At 38.0% G+C, this 21,970-nt stretch overlaps 2 protein-coding genes across 4 annotated transcripts in view; one reads left to right on the forward strand and one right to left on the reverse strand.

The window, feature by feature from the left end:
• The window catches only part of LOC143732098 (transmembrane protein 132D), a 35,325-nt gene extending 32,542 nt beyond the window's left edge, over positions 1-2,783 (forward strand). The window contains exon 9 of the mRNA XM_077222792.1: positions 668-2,783. Coding sequence (XP_077078907.1) covers positions 668-2,044 — 1,377 coding nt within the window. The 3' untranslated portion in view covers positions 2,045-2,783. The remainder of the gene's footprint in view (positions 1-667) is intronic.
• A 379-nt stretch (positions 2,784-3,162) lies between these two features.
• glt1d1 (glycosyltransferase 1 domain containing 1) overlaps positions 3,163-21,970 on the reverse strand; it is a 59,284-nt gene continuing 40,476 nt past the window's right edge. For 2 of the 3 annotated variants that reach the window (XM_077224359.1, XM_077224357.1), the window contains exons 8-12: positions 20,439-20,488; positions 11,710-11,753; positions 11,297-11,417; positions 9,859-9,957; positions 3,163-4,338 (exon numbers count right to left, since the gene is read on the reverse strand). In XM_077224359.1, coding sequence (XP_077080474.1) covers positions 4,192-4,338; positions 9,859-9,957; positions 11,297-11,417; positions 11,710-11,753; positions 20,439-20,488 — 461 coding nt within the window. In that variant the 3' untranslated portion in view covers positions 3,163-4,191. The remainder of the gene's footprint in view (positions 4,339-9,858; positions 9,958-11,296; positions 11,418-11,709; positions 11,754-20,438; positions 20,489-21,970) is intronic. The other variant, XM_077224358.1, reaches the window with a different exon arrangement.

A 21,970-nucleotide genomic window follows, 5' to 3' on the forward strand; every position in this document is an offset into this window, starting at 1 on the left:
CCCTGGAATTGGTAGAACCTTAGAATTAGATTTGGTAACTGGTTGAAAGTAAAATGATAACAGTTTTATCTAAAATGAAGCTTCCCTTTTGGGGCTAGCTATTTTGTAAATAAAACTTAATGGTTACACTTTAGTTTTGGGTCCAATTCTGATTATTAACTAGTTGCTTATTAGCATGCATATTACTAGCATATTGGCTGTTTATTAGTGCTTATAAAGCACATATTAATGCATTATTCTGCATGACCTTATTCTAAATCCGTTAATCTTACCCAATACCTAAACTTCCTTGCTAACTATTAATAAGCATTAATAAGGAGTTTATTTTGGCAAAATTCTTAGTTAATAGTGAGAATTGGACCCTAGTCTAAAGTGTGACCAAATTAATATTAGTGTTGTTACAATACAAAAGTTTCAGTAGTTGGTACCAATACCAGTAATATGTCAAAGTTCTCTATACCAATTTCGGCACCACATCAAAAGCTGTTGGAACTTTTTACCTATTTAATTTAACTATATGGTTGCCAATCCTGAACATTCAGTGTACTTAGCATGGAACATTTAAATTGTATTCAAATAGTGAATGGGCTTAAAAGCAGCTCCTACCTTCAGGAATAAAACTGATCCACTACTTAGTGTGCAAAATTAAATTTTATTCTGATTGCAGGAGGCAGTGATGAGCTCCTGGCTACAATTTAGCGATGGCTCCCTCACTCCTCTGGACATCTATGACCCTACTCACTATCGCCTGGCTGTGACATCGCTGGATGAGGGCGTGATCTCTGTGCAGGAGTCGTCTATGACTATTGTGGCAGAAGGTGAAGGCCAAGGAACACTGGTCAGAGCTGAGATGACCATTTGTGAGGTCTGTCAGAAATCAAAGCGTAAAAGCACTTTAGCTGTTGGCAGTGGGAGCTTAACTGTAAAGTTTCAGACAAACAGCAGACGTCCTGAAAACAGCAGTATCAATAATAATGACACGGGAAACAGCACAGGACTATTTGCTGGTGTCACTGGGAAAGATAACAGCAGTGAGCAAGGTGAAGACGGAAAAGAAGCGGAAACTGAGAAGAAGCAGCAGCCAGAACAGGTTTCGATCAGAAATTCAGAGTCTGAGCAAGAGGAAAGTGCCTTGATGAAGATCACCACCACAGCCAAGTCAACAGCACGAGATTCGACCATTGGTAGCATCGCAAATGATTTAGGAATGGGACGGGCTAATGATGCCTCGGCTGGAGTCAGTAAACCTGGGAATATTTTAAACAGTGGAAATTTCTTTAGTACGGGAAAAGCTGGCAGCGATGATCGCCCAGGAATTTCCTGGAGTAGTAATGAAGTTCCTGAGGGTTCAATGTTAAGCACTGGGAAGGCTTCTGGGAACTTAGTGAACTACAATAACTACCCTCCCCAAGTGGAAATCACCAATCAGGAGCCAAAAAATGACTATGGTGATGATGATGACGACATTGAGGGTCCACTATCAAACCGTCCACTTACAGACCTGGAGATCGGGATGTATGCTTTACTTGGAGTCTTCTGCTTGGCTATCATAGTGTTTATGGTAAACTGTGTATCATACTTGGTTAAATTTCGACACAAGCAGACGCCTGCTCAAGTTTCTGAGCAGACTGGTCACCGTCATGACTGGGTATGGCTGGGAACAGATGCTGAGCTGGTTATGAACGTCACTGGAAATCCCTTACAGCAAGATGCTCACAACACGTCTGTAATCGATATAGGACCCAATACAGAGCCCTGTGGCACTCTCACTCGAAGGACCTCTTGCCAGGTGGCTTTTGTGTTAAATGACTCTAGTGTTGGTTGTGTAGGATCTCTTGCAGCAAGACCAGTCCGAAGTGAGTCCCTACACTCACCCACTAGTAAGAGGAAAAGGGTCCAGTTCACCACCTTCACATCCTTGGATCGACAAACTTCTCCCAAATCTTCACCACAAGAGAATGGACATGGCATTAACTGGGTGGGAAAGGAGGACAATTGTATGACACCTGAGGTGTCAGCTGCCGAGTCATTGCAACACCTGTGATTGTAGGCTCACATGTAGCCTGATATATGCACCCATAGTGTACAGTATATCTCTTTACCAGAGGTGGGCATCTCTGGCCCTCAATGTCCACTGTCCTAACCCTAATCAAACCCCCCTGTCTGTAATTTTCAAGTTTTCCTGAAGCCCTTGGTTGGAATTTTCAAGTTTGTTTGATTAGGGTTCAAGCTAAACTCTGCAGGACACTGGACCTCAAGGGCCAAAGATGCCCATCCCTGCTCTATACCATCACCCGAATGCCTTCTTTCTTTGGGAAAGTTGTTCTGTTGTCCCGAGCTACACAGGATTATGGTCAAGATAATCATTACAACTTCATGGCTTTCATATGGCCAAGGTGTGACTTGAAATACTTAAATTGATTCTGCCTCAACGACTGATCATGGTAAAAGGGATAAAACACAATCTTGCTATTATTATTAATAAAAGTACCCAAACGACAACTACCTTGAGGTAATTGGCCAAGTTCATTTTTTGTCTTCTTCAATGGGTTTTCATTGAGAAAATGTAAAGATTTAAGATAAATTGTCTTTCTCTTGAGCCAAACACTGAGTCACTATGTTCTGTTTGTTTGTTACTCTCCATCCTTCCTTTTTTTTATACAAAAGCGCATGTGATATGTATATGTTGTATAGATAACAGTTCACTTTGTTTGAAGATATTTTACCACCCTGCATTTGTACAGTCAATTGTTTCATTTTCCATTAAAAAGCCACATGATAAAGCCATGTGTTCATTGCTTGGTCCTGAGAAGATAAGAAATAGAAACCATTTCATTATAAATGAATGGTAGTTTTTATCTTTTGTAATCCGTGATCTTTCAATACTTAAATGTAAAGCAGTCTTTGCTGGTTTTAATATGGTAAAAACATTTGTGGTAAATCCAGATGCGGAGGTAAATGGATATGGTGGTCATAATAAAACCCCCACACAACCACAAAGTTTGATTTGGCCAATGTTACCACAATTTACCATGGTTTGATGATATTATGCTGCAAACATTTAGCTGAGACCCCACAAATGCAAAAAATGTCCATGAGAATGTCCACCACTAATGTATGTTATCCATCTTGCTGAACAGAAAAACAAAAGATATTTAAATAAAATGTTTATATTTCATTTTATTGTGCCATATATGAAATTGAAACAAAGATACAATCATGCAAAGTCATGGTTTAAGATAAGAGACATACAGTCTTAGATAATAAATATTTTATATATTTAGCAAAACCTTCAAACGCAAACCTTAATCCCTGAACAAACATAAATTAATGAATAAATTAAAAATCCTACCAAGAGTAAAATGTGTCCATCAGAACCATCTTGTGTTTCATTTATTATAAGGAGAACATCACCATTGTTCATTTGAGCTTTAGAGAGTTTGGCAGCTGAATCAGCATATGACTGACAGATAATTGTCTCGTGAGTTTATTTAGCTTGAAAAGCTTGGCCTTGACAGTCTAAAATGTTTAAAATGTAGCACCTCTGAAGCTGGATGCGCCATTTATTTTAGTGGACCTCCCACAAGCCTCCGGAAAATGCTATTCCCTTTACATTTGTTAAGAGAAATCAAGTATAGTAATTTTTAGCCATTTTTAGTTTGTCATATGTCTAGTCTGTCCCTTCATATTACATATGCACAGATGAATGCAAGCTGTCTGTTTAATTCAAGCTGAGATCCTCCTAAAAGGATGTCAACAATTCTTTAAACCACAAAACTATAGTAACAACTACTGTAGAAACACTGGCACTGCACTTTTATACCCAATCTTCACTACCAACAAGCATGACGACACAGCAAGAATGCACAATTCTCCAAAAAAAGAAAATCTGCCAGATCCATCACCAGTCCTTGTTCTAAGACCTCATTAATTGCAATTCAAGCACTGAGTATATGTACAGTATAGTAAAATGTGTGTCCCTTTCATACCTACTAAAAATCAACATTTCCTATAAATATACAACATATAAATAAACAAATGGCCACCGCTATCTTTACAGTCATGGGAGAGGCTTGCATTTCCAACTGAAATATGTAATACAGACTCCAAAACTCTTGAAAAAAAGAGCACAAAGCTCCTCTTTTTAAAAGTTCTTAAAGACCTGAGACAAATGTTAATCCCATCATACTGTCAATGAAGAGTCTCCACCAGTTTCTGATAGGTTATTCTCTCCTTCACTGGGTTGTGGCATGTTGTAATGTAATTCTTTCCATTTCTCACCAGTCTTTCCTGGAGTTCACGGTCATCCAGAAGTTTTCTGGACATGCTTACAAATTCCTGTGGAAACAAGAACATTGAAAATCGCTGAAAAAGGTTTCAGATGGCACAGCTGTTTTTGGAATTTACACTGGATTTAAGCAACTGCAATGGATTTGTATATGGATATAAAACATTTGTTATCCATGAAATTCCATAAAATGACCTATTTTCAAAGAGTTTATTCACTCACACACAAACAAACGTTGCTACAACTATCATTATGAGGACATTCCATAGCTGTAATGATATACTGAGTTAACATTTTTTACATTTTAATGAAAAATTGTTTAGTATGTTTATTTAGTGAGATGAATTATGGGTAAATCGGCAAGCATCACATATTCCACAAAATAATGTTAATAATAATATAATAAAAAGTTATGTTTCTTGAGCACCAAATCAGCATATTAGAATGATTTCTGAAGAATCATGTGACACTGAAAACTGGAGTAATGATGCTGAAAATTCAGCTTTGCCATCACAGGAAAAATAGAAAAACGTTTTTTTTTTTTTTTTAAGTTGCAATCATATTTCATAATATTATCAATTTTAATGTATTTTTGTTTAAATAAATGCAGCCTTGGTTGAACATAAGAAATCAATCAATGAAGCATCATCAATGAAGAACATCATTTTATATTTACGAACAAAATTGCTGCCTATCCAAATGATAGGATAACATGATAAAATATAAAAACTTTATTCTTTGAGAACAGTAAAATTACTCGTCATGTCAATTGCCCATGTTGCAACTTGTCTTTCAACCCGACTTTAAACACCTTCAGCTTCCAGTGACCCCCTGCTATTTACTCTTAACCACGGGTATCATGGGACACTACTCGTGTTAAAGTTGTCTTTACTCTGAAAGGACAGTCGGGTTATAAACCTCTCTTTCAGCTCAGCGGGGTTACAGACGCCATGTGGAAAAGGCAAACAGTTTTTGTGTCATATGAAAGAGCCGTCCACAACATGAGGCCTCTGCCCTTGACACAATACCATGATGAAACCAGTGTGTAAATGAGTACGTCTGACAGAGATGTGGCCTGGTGGGAAGTGCCTGGGCACTTCCCACAGTTATATTTTCAACAGTTTTCAACAGTTATATTTTTGTGGGAATTGTGCTACATTTTTCTGAGGATTCTTTGATTAATAGAAAGTTCAAACGGACAGCATTTATTTGTTAGTGTAGTGAAGCGCCTACCTAATCATCAGAGACCTTTTAAGCCTCAACAATACTCTTTGTTCGACAATATATAGTCCAGTCTTAAACCTCTCATTTAGCTACTTACTAAGATAGAGGTCAAGGCTTTAGAACAGTGCACAGGTGTGACTTATGCTGCAAATGCTTAAACAAATCTTTGGCACTAAGAAAACACAGCGGGGAAAAAATGCTGCAAGGCGAATTTAATCAATGACAAGAAATTTCAGCAGATTTTGCAATGTATAAAACTTCTCTGAAAAGCTCTTAAGAAGTCTAAAGCTTTTGACTGAAGTGTCAAAAAATTCTCAGTAAAAAGTATGGCTTGTCTAAGAGTAGGTTACTTTTATAAAGAATCTAAAAGCAACTTTCAGCAAAGTCTAAGGCTGATTCTTATGAGCTGCCTGAAGTGCCACTCATAAAAGTGTCTTGCTTTTGCTGGATGGTTTGCAAATCAATAGGAAAGTCAATAAACTGCCACACAGAAGTGGCCAAAAGTGTTGACCAGCCTAGGAAAATGATTAACAACTTCACCGTTTATCCAAATATTATTAAAAAATGTGTTAAGGATTTTGTAAAGCATATTATGTAGTTATGCTTTTAGTAAATTGTTTTATTTGTGATAAACATGCAAAATCATGCACACATGCAAAAACAAGAGAGAACCAGTGACATTTTAATAACTGATCATGTTGTTGTCAATGCATTCTTTTTCCTAAGAGATTTTTTGTTTTTCTAAAAACTGTTGCTGTAGTAAAAAATAAAATAAAAAAAATTGTGCCACAAGATTATAACCCTGCTATTAAGACCCTGTTTACTGTGGACTGAAGGGTTCATCTGGTCCACTGCTGCATTTTTCCAGTTGCCAAAAAATCTCATTATTTCTTTCAATACTGCAGTCGGAGCATTGATTTGTAGAAGTTATTACATTTCTTACAAATAATACCTTTACCTTTATAATATACATAACTCCGACACATTATATCTTTTTCAGAAAGTGTGTTCTCCGTTCTGCTGTCATCTTGTTACTACTAACTAGGATAGGATACCTCTCCAGCACTCTTAAATAATTTAGGAGCTGAGACCTAATCCTGACACTTAGGACCCTTTATGAATCACACTTATTCTTGAGTCTAGGAATAAGAGTAAAATGACGTCATTCTTAGAATTTTGACACTCTCGAGACAAAAATGTTGGCCTTAAGAGAGTATATAACAGTTTAAAGTCAGTATTTTTAATTTAAAGAAATTAAAACTTTATACACCATAACATTACCAAAAATGTCTATTTCAAATAAATAGTGCTCTTTTGAACATTCTATTCATCAGTAATCAAGTATCCTGAAAACAACTGGGCATGGCTTCCACAAATATATTAAGCATCACAACTCTTTTCATCACTGATAATAAAAAGAAATGTTTCTTGAGCAGAAAATCAGAATCAGCAAATCAAAAATGATTTCAACCTAGTGAAATTAACCTAGTCAGGAGTAACAAGATGTCAGCAGAGAGGAAAACACACACTTTCTGAAAAAGATATAATGTATTGGAGTTAAAAAACTAACAATAGGACAACAATATGCAAGTCCTATGACCCTTCCCAGTTTAGTCTAACGCAGTGTAATTTCTTTTTTAATAGATATAGAATAGAAGAGAAAAGAAAAGAAAGCGTTCGTATGGATCAGGTGTTGCCGAAAAAGATGCGTCTTCAGTCGTTTCTTGAAAATGGCTAAGGACTCAGCAGCTCGTGTTATTAGATATATGATATGAATAATAAATATATATATACATATGAATATATATATATATAAACAGTTGGTTTAAAGCAATAATAGTTCACAATATTACTATTGTTCTTTTTTGTTTTGTTTTTTAACTGTGTTTTTGATCAAATGAATGAAGCCTTGGTGAAGACTTCTTTCAAAAACATTACAAAATCATACCAAGTCCAAACATTTAAATGGTAGTGTAATGTTGACTTTTTATCTGTATACGATTTGTGTGAAAATAATCACTATGGGACAATAGTAAGTGCATTTCACCACTAGAGTAATGCATTTAATCCACCAAATGGCATCATACAAACCACAAGAGTCAAGAGTCTACCGAGAGGAAGAGAAGCTTGTACTTTTGCTTTGTCATGGAACAGCTCTTTGATTTAGAGGTCAAAGCTTAGCATAGGTCACAAATATAGAAGGGCACATGGTACGTCCACATGCTCACAGTCGCCCAGACTTGCAAACAAATATCAATGCTTTCATTTACAATTTCCTGTGTTTCTCCAGAGACTTGCGATCTTCACTTTTAATACAGTTGAGATAAGCAAGATAAATGGTTGGTTGGAAATTGCTCAGAGGAGCAGATTGCTTTAGGGATAGAAGTTTTGCCCTTTGACCTTTTAAGCAGCCTTGAACTCCTCTCAGCCGTTTAGCACGGCGGTACAATAAACGCTAAGTCTGTCTGTTCTGCCTAAAGACCCAAAACAGGTTCAAGCTTAGTCACCAGCAGATAGAGACGGCACCAAAACACAACACTACTCTCTCTTTTACAGCAGCGTTTTAGTGGCAAAAAGGATTTTTAGAATAAAGTTTGAAGTATTAATATTTTGAAAAAACAGATTAAAAAGATTCAAAACAAAGCATTACAAACCTGTATGTCTTTCTTCACATATATTCCAAGTCTTCTAAAGTCACATGATAGCCTTATGTGACTAACAGGCTTGTTTTTCACCGATAATCTTTCCTTTCATCTCATTCACGTGTGCATATATTGAAATGTAATGCATCGAAAATCAGGTTTGACATCAATTATGCCAAACATCTTTGGTTATTGTGTATCTCGTGACCAATCAGAACGTGGCAAATTTGAATCTGCGCATAGTCAAACCGAATTTCAGTGTGTTTTTCACATTGACCGATCATATGTCTTCCGAAGACTTGTGGCCAAATTTACTTACCAGTTTGCGCAAGCTAGGGCTGTCGCGATAACCGCAATATTGCAGTACCGCGCTACTGACAGGCCAACCGCAGAGGAATGCAAGTAACCGCAGCAACCGCGTTTTCTTTTTTCATAAGGCCACCCTTCGTAGTTCGTACCATGTGTGTTAAATGTTAAATAAGTTAATAATGATAACAAGACTGTTTATCATGGTGATTTGTACAGAGGATTCGTAGATGAGGACTTAAGCCTAAACAGACAGTGAATGTGATCGACTGAGCGCGTGCGATTACCTGCGTCTGTCTTTGAAGTCAAGTCATATATATTCGTGAAAAGGTTGCCGTTTCCAAGGAGAGAGAAATATTTGTCGTAGGCTACCATCCTTTTAACGTGTAAGGGTATCTACCATGAATGGCGTCAGCGCTGGTCAGCATTACACAGCGCGAGGAAGCCGTGGGGGGAAAGCAGCGAGTCACGCATTGAATCAATGCCATTGGTCTCTATTAAGTGAAGCGTTGCTGGCCAGCTGAGCCTTGAAAAGTGGAGCTCAAAGTTAAAAAATAATTAACACCTTGTTTCATTACATCTATCATTTAAGGAATCAGCTTTTTTGAACAATGTTTTAGTTTTAGTTTAGTTTTTAGACAATGTTTAGTTTCGGTTACATTGTTTATATTGTTTTTGTGTATGCTGACCACATCATAACACGTATTTATATAGTAACAGATAAATATAAATAAATAAATAAATGGTGGTAAAACCGCATATCGCGCTATTGAGCCACTCAAAATTACCGCAAGGGAAATCCCTTCACCGCGACAGCCCTAGCGCAAGCGCAAACCCTCTTTTGGTGTTAAAAAAACTACTGTCAGGATTTACTAAAGAAAACACAGTGAAAAAATAGCGCTGAACAGACGTGGGCAGGGTAATTTTGCGGCTGAACTTATTGCATTTGTAGGAGTTTCCCTTTCAGACGCAACATTTATGGGAGGAGAGTATTTAAATGAATCATGCAAAGTGATTTACTAAGGTTTGCACTAGTCAGTTTACTGGTATTTGCGCCGTTATTTACCAGCCAAAAAAGCACGTCTTAAACCAGACGCTGAATTTGCGCTGCTCTTGGTAGATTGCGTTGGTCATTATGGAAATGATCCGGCTGTGTCTGTGTTCTTTCATTTGTGTGTCGTCAGTAGATCACACGTAGGTCTTTCCACTCCCAACGGTGCTAATTTGCCCTGTTTAGTAAATCTGAACCTTGGAATATATAGATTTTACTTTTGTAAACTGTTATCACAATCACTTACATGCTATGGAAAAGAGGTAACAGACAAAAACACTGTGATATGATTTCATTGTATTAAAATTAAACTCTTGAGTAATAATCCAAACCTTTGTAAATCTTACCTGAGGGCTTGAGTAAAGCAATCCTGTGACCTTATGCTCAACTATTGCTGCATTTCCAGGAACATCCCTCGCTAGAACAGGCAAACCTAAATCCATTGCCTAAAAACACACCAGATTGCAATACATTAACTCTGTTTGGACTTGTGCACAATGCATTTACATTTATTCATTTTCCAGGTGCTTTTTATCTGAAGCGCCTTAAGAGCATTCAAGGTTTTCTATCAGTATTTGTGCTCCCTGGAAATTCAATCCATTACTGTGACATTGTGAGTGCCACTTCAACTCCAGGATCATTCACTGTAAGATAGCAATCAAGCATTATGGGCTAGATGATTGCATTTACAAAGCTTTTCCTTTTTATTTCTAAATTCTTGTAAATTGCAACAACCTTTTTAACTTCAATTCTCTGTAGATACATTGGCCATTTCAATCTAGGCTTGTTCACATTTGTGGGATAATGAAAAGATGTGGAACTGTTGAGGAAAATATGATAACAGCTACTTAGCAGCACATTAATCCCACTGGGGGTTGAACTAATCTAGTCAGTTTGAACACAGATTAACTAGATCCAGATAATGATATTGTGGTCATAATATCCCATCTAATAACGGGCAAAACAAACAGATTCAAAGCTGCTGGGAATGATTCCTGCACTAGTATTGAGATCAAAATCAATAGCAAAAATAATGATTGTTCAGACTGGTTTCTCTTGGACAAACCAAATACTAGGGATACATCTACACTAATCTGTATACATCCGAAAACGCATCGTTTTCTATGTGTTTTGGCCTTCTGCCCACACTGAGACTGAAACTCAGCATTTTAAAGACGCTCTACCAAGTGCTTACATTTGAAAATGCCATTTCCTTTTAATATTGTGGACTTTGAAAACAATGACACATTTAGTCACGAGACACATTGTTATCCAGATGTAAATAGTGACCGCGTTATGGAGGATGATCACATATTTCTTTTAATTTTATTATAAACTTGTGTTTACACTACTTAAATAGCATGCTTGTCCAGCTACAGAGAAACTTATCCAGGTAACAGACAATTGACCAATCCTGAGAGGCGACGTCACTACACGCATTCTACCAGAGAAATCCATGAGAAATCCCGGCCGAGAACGGTTTGTAATAGTGCCGTGCCGAACCAAGCTCAAGTGGAAACATAATTTGAACCATTTCCTAACGTTCTTAGAATCACTCGGCCCGATAGTGGAAGAGTGGCTTATGTGTATACCGGTGTGTGCCTGCAACTGTATGTACTATTCACTTTCAGTGTTGCTCAAGATACTGTACATGTTACTTTCTTCATATTACTATTAGTATTATCAACATCAATTTAATGTCACTATAGATAATATTTACATTTCACTCCAATGGTCAGAATTTGTTATAAACAGATTTTATTAAATGAGTTCTTCCTGACAAACCTCTAAGATGGCAGCAGACATTCCCTCTGAGAGAGACGAGTTGACCAGGGCAAATGATTTCTGCATGGCAGAGTGCAGCTCCTCCTGACTCAAATCAGCTGCCAGAAACACTCCAACAGACCTACACACACACACACACACACAACCTCATGAACATGTTATAAAACATCCAGGAACAGTTTACAAGGGGATATTCCCTTATTTAAAGGGAATTTAAAATAATTTGGAAAGATTAATGATACAAAAATATTGAAAAACAGCAGATGATTGTCTCTGTGCGTATGTGTAGGTCTTCAGTGGCAGTAATAAGAGACTGAGACTTTGAAGATCAAGTACCTGAGACCGAAGGAAGGAGATGAAAGTAAAAAAGAGCAGATCAAGGAGGGAAGATGAAGACGTGAGATGATATTTACCTCTTGACACTCTCCTCAACCTCTGCGGTAAACACTGGATCTATCTAAAATGAGATATCACAGGTTTAATAAAAATACATTTACAAATATATTCACCCAAATGCTGAAATATGCTTTATTTGGTAAGATCTGCAGAAAATTTACAAAGAAATTTTTTGAAATGTCATTCAAAACAAAAGGTCTCCAAGCAATATTACGCAAAATCTGTACAGTTCTGTTCTTGAATATTGGGTTTTGACAAGAAATAATCAGTTTGACACAACCAGACAAAAGTTTGGAATATGTCATATGATCCTTCAGAAAACATTCAAATATATAATATAATATAATATGTGTATCTAAATACAAACCAACATTTACCATCAAAAATCAACCATAATTGTTATTATTCATTTTTATTACAGCTTATAATCAAAATCCTTAAACACACTTCAAAATAATCTGTATCAATACCCTATTGGTCATAAAAATAGAAGAGATCCTAAAACTTTAGTTTAATTCACATTTTTCCACACAAGATTCAGGGGCCATGTCCTGTAGAAGCAACATGAAAAGTAACTTAAGGTCACGTTGTGATGAGAAATTAGATGAATGTCTTTTCGTTATTATGCAGAAGTTCTTGTGGCTTATCTTTGGTTATAAGCAATAAAGACCACAAATCCCATGTTGTTGATTTTTCCCTCTTGCTCTTTTTGCCTGCCTGTAAAATCCTGTCAATAATACCAAATGATGGCCTGTGGACAAGACAACGTTTCATACTGATCATAATTTCCTACATGGCCAGTTGTCCAAGGAAAAAAAAAGAAAATAAAAGCTTTTGAAAATCCCATAGATTTCCAGAGATTAGGGTCAGGGCGGGGTTGTTGCTCAATCTGATTCATTACGATGAAGGCTTTGCGTGTATTAGCTGGCCGGGGCGGTTGCAGCACATTCAATTTGGGTCAAAGATGATATGAGCGTGGCACAGCCTCTCTACAAATCCTGTTTGTTTTGATTCCACTATCTGCCTATTCATTCTTTCTAAGTGAAATGTGATATTTGTTGCACATTTGAATCCAATAGTGATAGCAAAATTAGAGATTATTGCTTAAAATAAAGCTACTGGATAAGAGCAAACCGTGTGATCAGTCCTTCCCACAGGATATGCTGTTTAATCATGCCCCAAAGGAGCACAGTATAAAAGGTCAAGAACTATATGCAAGAGCAATTTAGCACAGAATAAAGCTTTTTAACGATCTTCATATTAGATTTTAAATGAAAAACTGAAAATAGGTCAACGGGTGTATATAGTTTTACATTACATGGATCAAATCCCTAAAATCCAAAATCCTAAAAAGATGAAAGATGAAAATATGTTGGCAAAACATTGGGCTTTTATCAATGTTAATATAGTTCTGATCATATGTTGACAAATATTAACAAAAAAAAAAGAATCTCTCATCCTTAATGTCATTCCAAACCCGTAAGACTTTCATTTATCTTCGAAACACAAATTAAGATCTTTTTGATGAAATCTGAGGGATTTCTGTCCCTCCATTTACACTCTACCATAACTGAGTTGATGAATGTTTATATGTGAATAAAAGCCTAAATTCAATCTGTTCATCATATAAAGTGATTGTGTCTCTTCCGAAAATTGGTACTAAACCACATTAATTAGTTTTACAATCTTTTTATGAACTTTTTGAAGCGTCAAAGTGATAGTTGCATAGACTGTCAATGGAGGGACGAAATCTCAGATTTCATTTAAAACATCTCCATTGTGTTTTGAACGAAAGTCTTACAGGTTTGGAACAACATGAGGGTGAGTAAAGAATGACAAGTTTTTAAGTTTTGTGTGAACTAACCCTTTAAGAGCCAGTGGGTGTTACCTTTTCAATTGGATGGGGGTAAATTGTACATATTTTGCATTCGGGGAAACGTACAAATATCTCATATAGCTTCTAAAGGGCAGTGCTAAATGAAAAATATATATATATTTACACAAAATAAGGAAAATGTCTTAAATATAAGAAAATAATCAGTATTGTGAGTGTAAATGTATTAAAAAGTTAGCATATTTGTGTCCTTTCAACAACAGGTTTATATCTTGAATAACATTTAAAATAAACTCACTGGAAATGAGAAACCACCAATAAAACCCAATTTAAATTAAATGTATAAGTTGCTGTGAATTAGAAAAGCCTACAAACAGGTACAGTAATTTTCAGAATGTTTTAGGAATGCAGCTTTAAATAATATTCACAAATCAAACCAAAAGGAGGCGGAAAAGACACAAGACATCTGGGATCCATTTGATGTCATCAACATGAACCCTCCCCTCCCCAAAGAAACAATGAGTCTTACCACTCTCCGGATATTCTTATCAAACAAAAACACACCACAGCTTACAAGAACATGTTAGCAACTAGCAGTGTCATCGGTTTGCCCGGAGCCAACCATACTCAAACAAGAAAGCCTTTGAACATCACTGGAGACGCAAATAGACAAGAAAAAGGAAAATGTGGCTCCACCTGATGTGTGAATCTCAAAAGAAACATCACAGCACATAAACAAAAGTCAAAGTGTGGCAGAAGGAAGCATCATGTCGTTGTGTTGAAATCGCTGGGGCTTGAGGATGGGTGGCTGCAGAAATAGGCCACACTGAAATACTCAAGGTACTGAAGTTCAGGAAGAAATGAAGGAACAGTGAAGTCACCACGGGTTGGTAGACAGGATCTGTCGGCAGGCACTGGGTGGGACTGATTCAAATGCATGAAGGAAGAATGTAAGCCAATAGAGTAGGAATTCTTGGAGTTTTTTTGTGCTCATATTGTGCAAAAAGTTTGGCTTTTTAGAGGATTTCATACAACAATTTTGTCTGTAGTTTTTCCAATGGATGGAATGAGAAAATATTTAGAGATGGGAAGAACAAAACAGCAGTATGACAAATATTGTATTTGTATGATCCTCTGGCAACATTTATTTCCTTTTATAGCTTATAAAACTAGGGCATTTGGTATAGAAAAAATAGGGTTGCGCTTAGTTTTCTAGTTGACTAGATGTCGTTCATTTAAGCGAATAGTCGACTAGCCACATGTTTATTAATTTAATTACTTAAATACTGGGGGGGGGGGGGGGGGTATATATGTAATATATGCATTACATATGTAACATTGCTAACTTCTACTTTGCAGATAAATGCTAAACCATAATAATGAGGCACTCAAACACATAAAGCTTGCCGCAGTGTGCTGGCAAAAGTAATGATTATGAATGTGTCTGAAAAAACAGCAAGGAGACACTGAACATTTTACAAATTTATTGGTAAACTAGTGTTTTCTGAGTTAGTGTCGGCTGCAAAAAATTAAGTTGACACTGCCGACTTGCCATCTCGGCAGTACAGTGCACATATAGAGAGAAATGTACTTTTTTATATGGATTACATAATCAGAGAATATTGAAATCGGTTAATTTAAAACAAGACAATTTCAAGCTTTCTATAGACATATGGAATATTCATGTGAGACAAGTTTATGCTTGTATGAGTGAGTTTCAATTCACTTTTGTGATGTGCTCCAGAAGGAAGTTCTTGGAGAAAACACATCCTGTTTGCTTTATTTATTTTACAAAAGTTAAAAAACAAAAAGTTTGTTGTTATTGTGAGTGTACACAAATAAAAGAAGACCCTTTACAGTTTCGAATGATGCATCTGTATGACCAAAAATGAAATGAGTATTTTATGTTATTTTCACTGTTATCAGAAAAAAATCCAAGTGACCTCCGCATGAACACTTGGACATGCAACAAAAAATAGTTAACATTAGAGCGATCCGCCATGTAAAGTGGCTAACGTTAGGCTACTACTTGCATGTTTCAAATGATAAGCCATTTGAGGTAAGTGATTGAGGGGGCTTTCACACTGGCAGTTTAGTTCGGAACGGGGCACGGTTCGCATGAAAAATCGCTAATGTGAACCCTGTCATGGGACCCGGGTGCGCACTGGGGTACCGAACCCGAGACTACCTGGAGGAGGTGGTCTGAGTTCGGTTGCTCCCGAACCGTGCTGCGATTCGCGTGTATGTGAAAACTACACGGACTCGGGTGCGCACTTGTTCAGGAAGTAAAGTATCCTGCGCATGCGTTTTAGTCGATTATGATGTACTTAGTTAAATAAAACACACGTAAGGGATGAAGATTTACCCTGGATACGAGCAAGAGTGAGTCTGCAGTGTATTCGCGCATAGTGCGTGCAATCAGGGCAACAAATTAATGGAAATCCACTGTCTCCTCAAAAGAGTCCATTTGCAAGCAGCGGAAAAACAGCTTATGCGAAACACACACACACACACAGTTAACCTGGGTTGTTTACTCAGCTATGAATAATGGCACCAAATTAATAAAAAACACAATATATTGACCCGCGTCGTGTTTTCTATCATGCGCCGTGCACGTTTGCAATGACGTAAGATGCACGCAAACGCACCAGAGTTCGATAGAATCAAGTTGAGTGTGAAACCAGACCAACGCTGCGGGGGGCGCCGGGAACAAACGCGCTCGGGCTCGGACCGCAGCAAACGAGCCCAGTGGAAAAGCCCCCTGATAGGCAAACATTTGGATTTACTGCCCAAAATACCGTAATTACCACATGGACCAGTCGTGTTAATGATTTGTCCATCACGGACTGCATGACTTCCTGTTTTCTTCTTCTTCTGTGACTAGCCAACTAATTAAAATTTGGTCGACTAAGCCTCTTCATCTTGACAACGGTTTAGACCAGTGGTTCTCAACCCTAGTCCTGGGGGCCCACAGCTCTGCACATTTTATATGTCTCCCTCATTTAACACACCTGATTCAAATCATCAGCTCGTTAGGAAAGAGCTCTATGAACTGAACTGGGTGTGCCAGATAAATGAGACATATAAAATGTGCAGAGCTGTGGGCCCCCAGGACCAGGGTTGAGAACCGCTGGTTTAGACTACTATTAGGGGGCAGACCTAGAAAAATCTAGTAGAGACTCACTTCAATAACTCTAAATAAATAACTCTGATAAAAAATGTAGGGCTGGACAATAATTCAATATGAATATATATCGCAATATTTTTTTTTTTCAATAACGGTGATATGATTTTTAAACACATTTTCGATATTTCAATATACAAAACAGCATTTGTCACTGACTGACATTAGGCGCGCAGCCGTCAGAAAGAGCAGAACACAATTGGCTACTTTCGCGATGACGTACACCACAGACACGCAGCCAGTGCTCAGCACTGTAGGCTGTTCTCCAACGCGGCAAGTTTTAGCAACAAAATGAGCGCCCCTGACCGCAATACAAATGTGACTGAACGAGCTTCCACAAGTGAGGAGAAAGCAGACGAAATAGTTGATCAGAGCGTGCTGCAAAATGTGCCGGAGAGTGGTGCCGACTAGCAGCGGGAACACATCAAATCTCTTCCACCATCTGAAGCAGTTACACCCGATAGAAGCAGCACAAACAACACTTTAACCGGCACAAACAAAGAAGACTTTTTGCGTGAATTTGGAGCAAGTGGGGATGCTGAGTGACTTCAGAATGACCAATACATATGATTTTAATATCTAAGAAACCGAAACTTCCCGCAGTGATTGACAGGACGGAAGGGGGCGTGATCGGCTCGGAATGCATTTTCAATTTGCACATTGAATTTTGCTACATTCATTGCAGGACATTTCATGAAAATGCAATCGCAAGTGTCTTAACTGTGAATGTAAATGCAATTAAGAAAAATAACATTTAAATGATAATTTTGCTATAGTTTTTACTTGAACATGATAAACATATCTAATCATTGTCATTTTGCATATTAATTCAAATTGAATATTGATACCCATATGCTTTCATTGTCTTGTAGCAGGTATTGAGAAGAGAATATTATTGTTATGATGGGTTATTTCATTGCTTCATGTAGTTTGTTTATGGTGCAGTACCGAAAGACTCCAGCAGGTTTCACAGACTTGGCAAATTCATTTTTCAGAAGATAGTAGGTACAGAAATCTGTTGTGGGCGTTCTTGGCAGTTTTTCTGAGGCTTTTATATTGTTCATATCGATATCGGAATTATATCGTATCGACCGACATTAAGAAATATATCTTATATATTCAATATAAAATTTGGCCATATCGTGCAGCCCTATAAAAAATACACCTTAAGCTGCACTTCAACGAGTTTGCATTTGAAATCACCTAGTGTCTGAGAAAACAATACATTTGAAGAGGAAAGCATTTTGTGACCATTAAAAAGTATGTTCAATAAAGTATGAATGTGTGTAGTATGATTCAAATACTACATTTGGATTTACAGATCCTCTTCCGTGCCCTAATGGGATAGTAATGTGTCCATTGGATGAGCACTTCAGAATCTCTGCAGTAGTAGTAGGTCATTCAGGTACTTTTTGCCTACAGTTTTATGACTACTATTAATTCCAACATGCTACTCATTTCACAAACTTTCACATTTTCACATACTGTTATGTCACATACATAATCCAACGTTTTTCTCTGGGTAAAATAATTAAATACTTGCTAAAACAAATAGAAATCTGTAGAAAATACAGCAGGGCTCGACAATAAGGACTGCCAGCGTAAACAACGCTCAGGACAATTGACAAAAGTGCCAGTGTCCCGGTCAAGCCAGTGCTGCATCTTCACGAAAGTTTATTCTTTGCACATGCTTTTAAGCCTTGCTAATTTAAATATTCAAGCACTAGAAGACATGAAATAGAGCTCAATTGCACTCACTATAAGAGAACTTTTTCATTTTAATGCCTGTTGTATTATTTGCAGTAAAAGCACATGCCATCTGGCTATGACCAAAATGATCTGACTGCACCTGACGTCATAATTACAACTTCCCAACTTGTTAATACAAACTTCCCAGAACAACTTGAACACACCATTAGACCCCGTTCAATCAGTGTGCCAAATTTCACAACTTTTTACCACATGGTTCCATGGGCTGTCTTAGACACTCAGCCAGAAAAAGAATACAAATACTGTATGGTGGAACAAAAATACAGTTGGTGCTTGATCCCAAATAGAACATATGCAGTCAGACTTCTATAGTAAAACTTTCATGGATTAGAAAGGAAGTAATTTGGGCTTTAGGTCTTATGTTGACTTGCTCTGTTCCAGTTTCTCTTCTATCCTTTTCCCTAGAACACACTTAGCAAACTTTGTTTTGTTTGTTGTTTGTTTGTTTCCTCCTCCCTTTTTTCAATCTTTTAAAATCTCCTTATTTCGAAAAATATTTGACCATGTTTGTGACTAGTCTTGATAGTGCCCAGAGGGGGAGGGTGACCTCTCTACGGGGTTGGCAGAATGGTAGCACCTAGGCTTGGCACATAATCAGGAGTGGCAGATGGCCTTCCACGGACTAGCCATTAGCTCCTAGCAGCTAACAAGACTCCCCTAGCACCATATAGCACTGTAGGCCTACTAATAGTCCAAAGCTTATGCTAGTCCCCCGCAGCCCTAATCCTTTCACTAATTCCACTGCTCTAGCTCGAGTGAGCCTTTAAATGCCTCTGATAAGTCCAGCTTAATGCATGCTAATGTTGTTATCTTTGCTACATCCAATTAGCGCTACATTAGAATCTACAGAAACATGTTGCTCACATGCGCAAACACTAACACAGCTCCTTTGAAAAGGATGTTAGGGTGTGTTATGGGCTTTTGAAGATGTTAACTAATCACGAGAGGATATACCGCACGTGTGGAAGCGTTTCACAGCTTTACCTGTGATGATGGCAGCAGGAATGGGTGTTAACTGGAATGATTAGACCAGGGCTTGTCAAGCTCTTTCTTTCTTTCAAGGAATAGATTATCTAAATTTACAACAATGTACACTTTTTAGTGGAGGGCAAGATAAAAGTAGCAACGCTACTTTTCTTTTTTTTTTTAAGTAACCTGATGATTTTAAAGTCGAGTAGCTCTGCACATCACTGAACAGTCAAACAAACACGATAATCAAACATACAGTACTCATAATAATCTTTAAACGATTTAAATAATAAAATAATCGGATAATTTTTTTTTGTAATAGGTCATTTGTATTATGAGACATAAATAACTACATTTCTGTTCAAAAGTTTTGGGTCGGTAAGAGTTGTAATGTTTTTGAAAGAAGACTGTATGTATTTGATAATTTTTTTTTTAATAAATCAGTAAATTATGTTTTATTAACAAAGTTCGGGAGGAACACATTCAAATGATCTATCCAATCAACATGAGTTTTCCTCAACAATTTTCCTGCACCCCTCCACCACCCGACTCCTATACTTTTGGCTGGTCCCTATCCCAGTCATGAGAGCCCACTCATGAAAATTGAGAAATATTTTTACAACTTAAAATGTAATTTATTCCTGTGATGGTAACGCTGAATTTTCAGCAGCCTTTACTCCAGTCTTCAGTGTCACATGATCTGTCAGATATCATTCTAATATGTTGATTTGGTGCTTAACAAACATTTCTTAAAATTTTAAATGTTGAAAATAGCTGTGTTGCTTAATATTTTTGTGGACACTGTTTTAAAAGTTCAAAAGAACAGCTTTTATTTTAATCAAATATGTGTGTCTGAAGAGCAAGGAATTTAAGAAAATCAAAGGGTCATAAAAAATATATTGAAAAGCAGAATCTGGCCTGTGAGCTGACCACTAGTTGTCACCCTGAACTCGAGGCATGTCTTACTAAAATCATACTTTCTTTCTTACCACTGGGCCAATGATGATGAGGACCACTAGAGGGTTCTGACTGTGCCATTCTGTAAAAGAGAAAATCAACAAATTTGATTGAACACATAATAATAATGTCTATTAACAATACAACATTTCAATGATACAGTTTATGTTCCATGAAGAATGATAGTAGGGAGGTTAAGAGACTTTTGACTTCAAGTCATGATGCAAAGGTCCCCTTTGGTATGGAAGTACCTTAGGGCCATAGAAATAAATTTATCCTAAGACACAAGTGAGATCACATTTTGTATCTTATATACGCACATTTTTTAAAAATGGCCGCCGACCATACTTGAGAGGCCCATATCTTTGCTTCTGTTATAGCTATAATGACAAATTTGGTATCAACGGGTACATTTTTGTGGTCAAGGTGTCCAATAAAATAGGTTCCAAGACTAAAAAACAATAATGTTGTCCTTAACATGACAATTGGAGGTGAAGTATGCAATTTTTTATTAAAAAACGCATGCCAAACACACAGTCCATTCACAACTTAATAATTTCTTCGTTTAGGTCTGCTTCGCATGCGCCCTTTACAGCACTGGCTGAAGACGCGGGTCCTGCGTCGAGCATGGGCATCCGGTCGTTTACGTCTCAAGGTAACTCAGAACTGTGTCACAGCTCTGGAGCCCTGGAAGGCGGTCGACTGGTATCAGACAGGTGTAAACCTGGGAGTAATCTCTAAACTGATAGTGGTTTCTACAGACACCTCCAATTCGGGCTGGGGCGCCCTCTATGAGGGCAGACCGACTTTTGGCCTGTGGTCAAGCCAAGAAAAGAGCTTGCACATAAACTGTCTAGAGATGAAGGCGGTCGAGAACGCCTTGCGGTTCTTCCTTCCCCTTCTAAAGGGCCACCATGTCCTTGTCCGCACGGACAACATGTCGGTGGTTTCCTACATAAATCGCCAGGGCAGTCTGAGATCACGGAACCTTCATGCACTGGCAGAACGCATCCTTGTATGGGTTCAGCGCAACCTACAGCGCAACCTACGGCGCATGTGCCAGGTCATCTTAATCTGCGTCCAGACAGGCTGTCCAGGGACAACGTTCCCCCAGGGGAATGGTCCCTCCACCCTCAGACAGTTCAGCTGTTGTGGGACACCGTTGGCACAGCAGAAGTCGACCTCTTTAAGTCTCTAGACAGCGCTCAGTGTCCAATATGCTTCACAAAGAACAAGGTCGCGCTGGCCCATCACTGGCCCAGCCGCCCTCTCTATCCTTTCCCTCCGAACATGCTGTTACCACAGGTAATCAAGCGTATAAGGGAGAACGGTTCCTGTGTACTTCTAGAAGCTCCGTTCTGGCCGAACCAAGTTTGGTTTCCGGAGCTGATGCAGCTTCAGAGCTTGCCTCCGTGGCCTGTCCCGTTGAGGAGAGATCTCCTCTCATAGGCCGGGGGTACGATTTGGCACCCACGACCCGAGCTTTGGGCTCTGCATGTTTGGGCCATCAACGGGTACCCGTCAGTCTCCCTGACGGAGTGTTAAACACGATTATGCAAGCTAG

This window comes from Siphateles boraxobius, unplaced genomic scaffold, assembly GCF_051911475.1.
Source record: "Siphateles boraxobius isolate OS27281-9 unplaced genomic scaffold, OSU_SipBor_1 9, whole genome shotgun sequence".
Lineage (NCBI taxonomy): Eukaryota > Metazoa > Chordata > Actinopteri > Cypriniformes > Leuciscidae > Siphateles > Siphateles boraxobius.